The sequence below is a fragment of the Bos taurus genome, chromosome 5 (genome assembly GCF_002263795.3).
Source record: "Bos taurus isolate L1 Dominette 01449 registration number 42190680 breed Hereford chromosome 5, ARS-UCD2.0, whole genome shotgun sequence".
NCBI classification, from domain to species: Eukaryota; Metazoa; Chordata; class Mammalia; order Artiodactyla; family Bovidae; genus Bos; species Bos taurus.
The window spans coordinates 105,631,314-105,637,871 of NC_037332.1; the positions used below are offsets into that span (position 1 = coordinate 105,631,314).

A 6,558-nucleotide genomic window follows, 5' to 3' on the forward strand; every position below is an offset into this window, starting at 1 on the left:
AGAAGGAAATGGCAGCCCACTCCAGTGTTCTTGCCTGGAGAATCCCAGGGACGGGGGAGCCTGGTGGGCTGCAGTCTATGGGGTCGCACAGAGTCGGACACGACTAAAGCGACTTAGCAGCAGCAGCAGCAGGTTTACCTCCACATTTGTATTGGCCTAGACCACCGTTAAAATTACTTAGCACTCTCTGAGTAGGCATTGACAGGCAATAGAAAGAGATGCTTGCTCGTTGTCAGGAAGAAGCCAGCCTCCTTTCACCAGGTTCTCAAGGACACTGTTGCTATAAAGCACATACTGGCGGCTTCTACAACTAAAATGTGGCACAATCGTTCGCTTCTTTTGCGATGGACTGTATTTTATGCTTTTAAATTTAAAAAAAAACTCTCTTCCCATGACTGCTTTCTCTCATGCTTTCTTCCCTCCCCTCCAAGAAAGCTAGTTAGAGGGGCTAAGTTGTGGACATAATACAGAGGTTAGATCCAACTTTAGTTAGAGAGTCTGGAGGAGTGAAACAGCCTCCAAGCAGGTGCCAGCTGGTCCTTCCGGGAGAGCCCGTGGCCAACGGGGTGAAGGACCTGTATCAGCAGCACGGTGCTGCTGGTTTTGAGTGGCATTCTTTAAAAAGCAAAATGGCTAGCCGGCAAGGACAGATTGTGAAAGGAAGGGCATTCACTCCTTGATTATTAAAAGTTATTTACCAGAGTAGCAGATGTGTGTAAACCCTCTTACCGTAAAGAAGTGGTGCAGAAGATTTTATGTTGTACTTTTCAGAGTGACTGAGTCCCCGCTTAGACTCATCGTATTCAGGAGGCCTCACTTTAAAGGCAGTTCTCTGTATAAACACACACACAGCTCAAGTCCATGTAAGACAGGGTGGTTTAGATGATTTCCCACTGACCATCCATGTGTGTTTTTACCAGACACACACCGTTTTAATTAAGAGAGCTCTGACTCATTTAATGAGCAGTGCGTCCGTGTTCTCAGCCTCTCAGCCTCAGTCATACCCAATTCGGCAGCAGGAGTGACTGACCAACGTGTTTTGTTGTTTCCTTTCCTTCCACTGTCGCTTTATAAAGTCTCAGTCCCACCAGGAACTTGTAGCCATCCTTCTCATCACAGACCAGCCCATCTATAGCAGAGTCTTTGGGGAGAAACAAAGAAAGTTTGTGACGAGGTCCGGCCCCACGAAAGTATCCAGACATGCCTGCAGCTGGACTCCTGGTTAACCAGTTTATAAAAATGGTTCTATGTAGGTGGGAAACGACCTCGAAGGGAGCATTTCCAAAAGTCACCAGGTTCGGCCTCACTCCCAGACATCTGACACTAGCAGTGTGCCCTCTCCCACAGTGTCACAGAAGTTGCATGTTTTAAATCGGGACGGCCAGCTGCAGAACATTAAGCCTGCGTCCAGAGTCCCGTTTTAATTCACAAGAGTATATCAAGCCACACTCCTCCCATCAGTCATATTTAAACATCCATTCAGGTCACAGAGTCTATCCTGCAAACTCAGACGACACTGCCCAGGATATAGAGACAGTGTTTGTCTTAGCTTTCACAAAAGGGTCCCACAGCATTTCGTCTCTTGTTTTCTTCCTGTGACAGACAGACTTGCCCCACTCATGCCCACGCTGCAGCACATGTGAGGTGACACTGCTGTCGGAAATGGTCCTGGCCTGGGGTTGATAAAATGAATTGCAATTTAAAAAAAAAAAAGGAAAAAATAATCCATCAGCCGGAAGGAAGACATCCTACTCTTAGCAGTTCTACCCCCGTAGACCTTTGCGACCTGAAGACAGTGTCATCCTGGAATCAGTCTAACCTGCCGTACGGGGAGTGAACCAGCAGGCCACGAAGCCCGAGTTCCCGGCTTTTCCTCTTGTCTGTGCTGTGAACTTGTTGACTCGTTTGGGACTCGCTAGGTTTTAGTTGTCGTGGTTGTGGTAGACGCGGATGTTGTTCTTTGTTTTTAACTTTCCGTTGTTGTTTAGTTACTCAGCCATGTCCGACTCTTTTGCCACCCCCTGTACTGTAGCCCACCAGGCTTCTCTGTCCGTGGGGTTTTCCAGGCAAGAATACTGGAATGGGTTGCCATTTCTTTCTCCAGGGGATCTTCCTAACCCAGGGATCGAAAACCCACGTCTCCTGCATTGGCAGGCGGATTCTTCACCACTGAGCCATCCCGGAAGCCCTTTTAACCTTTCTTAGCATGTAATACCGGAGAAGGCAACGGCACCCCACTCCAGTACTCTTGCCTGGAAAATCCCATGGACAGAGGAGCCTGGTAGGCTGCAGTCCATGGGGTCGCTAAGAGTCGGACACAACTGAGCAACTTCACTCTCACTTTTCACTTTCATGTATTGGAGAAGGAAATGGCAACCCACTCCAGTGTTCTTGCCTGGAGAATCCCAGGGACAGGGGAGACTGGTGGGCTCCTGTCTATGGGGTCGCAAAGAGTCGGACACAACTGAAGCAACTTAGCAGCAGCAGCAGCAGCGTATAATACACCTCGGGAAAAGCACATAGGAACGGCTCGCACGTTCCCCGACTGACCACCGACATCAGCAGCGCCCAGGTGATGAAGCAGAACGTCACCAGCCAGCACCCCAGGAGCCGCCCCAGGCTCTCGTCCAGCCGCTTAACCCACATCCTCTCCACTGTTCCCTCCACGAGGGTAGCCGCTGTTTTCACTTTGAAAAGCACAGGTTAGTTAGGTGTCTTTTTCCTGCAAAGTCCTATCAAAAACATACGATTTATTTTGTTTCTGTTTTTAGGAAATGACTATACCATGGTGCTTAAGGAGAGCGGAACTTGTGTTTAAGTGTGTCAAAGGTAAGATACAACCTTATGTTTAACAACAAGGACCTGTATTTCTTCCTCGAAAATCTTGACAGCTGAGCAAGCCAGGTGAAAGAACGTGGGCATTCCTGTGGTCACCTGGTGCCCCAGTTGTAGGGTTTAATGAGCAAATCCTTCATAATGGATTTTTTAACCTTTTCCAATCAGAAAACAAAACCTCCAGCCCTCTTTTTTGTTTGTTTCGGGTCACACTATGCAGTCTGTAAGATCAATTCCCCGACCAAGGCTTGAACCTGGGCCGCATCAGTGAAAAGCACCCAGTCCTAACCATTAGGCCACCAGGGACGTCTCCAACCCTCTTGAAATGCAACAGTATTTGAACATTGATAGAACTTACTCTCAGCTACCTTTCATTTTCCCGAAAAGAAAATAGAACCACATATTTATGGAATTTTTAATGACTTGTTTTGGCTTCATTGTGTGGAGACAAAATAGAACTCGAGAAATGATCATTCCAGGTGTTTTGACAGCACTGTGGGGAACCGTGCTGGTGTGGAGAATTAAGGATTACAGAAGTGTGTCTGGCCCTCAGGCTTGCCTCTCCCACAGGAAAGTGGGCACCTAAAACGTGGAGACGGGTAGCCTGACTGTAAACGTCCAGTTTACTTTCAGTAAAGGACAGGTGGGCTTGAACCAGAGCTCATCATTCAGCCACATCTGTTGCTCTGTTGCAGGTTTCATGATGGAAATGGCCTCGTGGGACGGAGGGATTTCTAGGACAGTGCAGTTTCTGGTGCCACAGGTGTGTGACCTGGGTAGATCTCACCCAGTCCAGCTCTGCTATAGTATTCCTTACAGACAGGGCCAGGCACTCTGCCCTGCCCACGGTATCGTCGTTGTCGCTTAGTCTCTCGGTCGTGTCCGACTATTCACGACCCCATGGACTGCAGCCCGCCAGGGTCCTCTGTCCATGGGATTCTCCAGGCAAGAATATTGGAGTGGCTACCCACTGAGAAAGTTTTAACTCACTAATATTCACAGATAGGACAGTAGGGAAACAGTGGGAAGGGAAGCCCTGCCCTCAACTCATTACTACATGACAAAATGCTCACAGGTTTCTGTGTTTTAGGGGGAGAAGTGTTTGGAGTTATCAAGGCACTCCGTTTACTGTTGAAGATGTTAGCGTCTACCACTCGAGGGTTCTTTGATTTAACCCAAAGCCGAACTTGACTCCTCTTTCCGTTTTTTCCCCCACATTTATGTTATATAGAGTCTAAAGAGTTCATAAAGGAGGACGTGAGCAGGAAACGATTCTGTCTTCTGTGTAGAATTCAGCACAACGAGTGGTACTTTTATCTCTGATTACACTAGTGTTATCGAGGGCTTTTTCTGGTAATCAGGCTTACTGCTTGACAGACAAAGCGTGGGTTCTCAGAGACACGCCCCTGCCCAGAGCCATGCAGTTGAATCAGTTCCCGAAGATGAGATTCTCACGTTCCACCTCATGTCCGGAACTACTTGCATTACTTCCATATTTTAAAACACTTAGAACATTTTTTAAAAATCACTGATAGTTTAACAAATGCAAACTCTTCTCTTTTTTTTTTTCGTTACGTCTTACAGAGTATTTCTGAAGAGATGTTTTACCAACTTAGTAACATGCTTCCCCAGATCTTCCGGGTGTCATCGACACTGACCTTGACCTCCAAGCACTGAGCCCCCACAGACCAACACACTGAAGAAGATGCTGGGATCCTGTCAAGCAAAAGATGCCCAGAAAGAGAACTTGCCACCCAAGGCACAAATCCGATCATGATAAATGTCTGCTAAACATTCCAAAAACCCATATGTTGTACAGACTGGTGATCAGCCCCTTACTTATATATTCATTCTTAAGCTCTGTTTATGGGGGAAAAAAAAGAGTCTTGGTTTTTTTTTCCCTACTGTTTCCCTACTGTCCTATCTGTGAATATTAGTGAGTTAAAACTTTGTCTGTTTCACACATGGGCATTTGATGTAGGAGATTATTCACTACAATTTCATGGAAATACTTGACTTTCCAAAAGTTTGAATCGTATCCGGGTATAAGGCTGAGTCAATGAGTGTCTTACTCCATGTGATCCCATGGACAGCAGAGCCTGACGGGCTAGAACGCTCCAGGCAAGGATACTGGAGTTGGTTACCATGCCCTCCTCCAGGGAATCTTCCCCACCCAGGGACTGAACGTGCGTCTCTTACGTCTCCTGCATCGACAGGCAGGTTCTTTACCACCCGGGCCATCTGGGAAGCCGCAGGAAACAAAAAGCACTCTTACTGGTACGCCTACACATAATCACTTACAGAAACGCATTTGGCAGAGACAGTGCTTTCTCATAACACAGAATGTGTCTTGATCTTCTACTCAAGGCAGCAACTGTCCAATAACAGCCCTGAGGAGAACACCACTCCAGGCTGGGTCCACGACTCACTAACACTTTACAAACCCTTTTCCAAAGAGCCTGGCGGTCCCCCCGAGAAGAAGGTAGGTGTTCTGCCCTTGAAGCAAGAGATTGTCTTCCAAGCACGAATGCTGCCATTGCGACTGATTCTCACACAGCAAGGTAGGTAGAAAATGGGGTGTGCTGGTACGGGCTCAGGAACTGCTGGGGTTTGTACTGTGACAGGTCGCATTGGAGGTGGGTGTAGTGTGATCAGTAAAAGGCGTTGGCATTCATGCCAGGACTTCTCTGGGGGTCCAGTGGTTAAGACTTCACCTTCCAGTCCAAGGCGTACGGGTTCGCTCCCTGGTCAGAAGCAAAGCTTCCCCGTGCCTCATGGCCAGCAAAACAAAAACGTAAAAACAGAAGTAATATTAGCAGATTCAATAAAGACTGGAAAAACGGTCTGCCTCAAAAAAAAAGTTAAAATTTATGCCTATTCAATAAATTGTTTGGGATTAGCAGATACAAGCTTCTATGGTGGGCTGCAGTCCACAGTCCACAAGGTCGCAGAGTCGGACAGGACTTAGCCACTGGACAGCAACCGAAATTGGAAAGGTCAAGCAATGATGCTACCTACCGTTTTTTTCACTTTATAGTTTGTATTGGGGTGTAGCGGATTAGCAATGTTGTGGTAGTTTCAGGTGGATTGCAGAGTGACTCAGCCATACATACACATGTATCCGTTCTCCCCCAAACTCCCCTCCCATCCAGCCTGCCACATAACATTGAGCAGAGTTCCATTCTTACAAAGACACGCCAAACACTAAGCTGGTCACGTGTGTAGTTAAAAGTACCAAATGGTAGGGATTTTAGTGCAGCAGTAGATGAGGGAGTCTGTGGGGTTGCATTTGGACTGAGACGGATAAGATTAAGACTGTACCCGGCGTGTTCTTGGAAGCTTCTTGGGTGGAAGTGGTTTCAGACACTCCATGAATGATGAGGAGGCAGCGGCTTGGCAGGCTGAGAAGAGGAGGAGCGCCCACTGTATGAGGTCCAGACGGGAGCAGGGGTGGAGTGAAGGGAGGTGGTGCAACACCGCCAGGAAGCTGGGAAAAGCAAACTGACTGCAAGGGCCTTCAGGGGATACTGTGCAGACCCTGGGGCCTCAGCGCAGACCATGGGGCAGTGGTAAAGACCATCTCAGTGAGCTTCAGGTTCTCAATTTGTACAGTTAAGGATCCTGAGGAGAGATGATGATGTCCTTAAGGCTTTAAAAGCACACCCTGGAGATGAGGCAGGCGCTGAGCCTGAGGTCTCTGGTCCCTACTGCCCTCTCCCCCCC

The 6,558-nt window shown here is 47.8% G+C and overlaps 1 protein-coding gene across 4 annotated transcripts in view; it reads left to right on the forward strand.

Annotated features, from left to right (window-relative positions):
* Positions 1–4,803, forward strand: part of C5H12orf4 (chromosome 5 C12orf4 homolog) — a 39,831-nt gene extending 35,028 nt beyond the window's left edge. For 3 of the 4 annotated variants that reach the window (XM_005207206.5, XM_024991716.2, XM_059886392.1), the window contains 3 exons: positions 2,772–2,829; positions 3,531–3,598; positions 4,420–4,803. In XM_005207206.5, the coding sequence (XP_005207263.1) occupies positions 2,772–2,829; positions 3,531–3,598; positions 4,420–4,512 (219 nt within the window). In that variant the 3' untranslated portion in view covers positions 4,513–4,803. The remainder of the gene's footprint in view (positions 1–2,771; positions 2,830–3,530; positions 3,599–4,419) is intronic. The other variant, NM_001075704.1, reaches the window with a different exon arrangement.
* Positions 4,804–6,558: the final 1,755 nt, after the last annotated feature.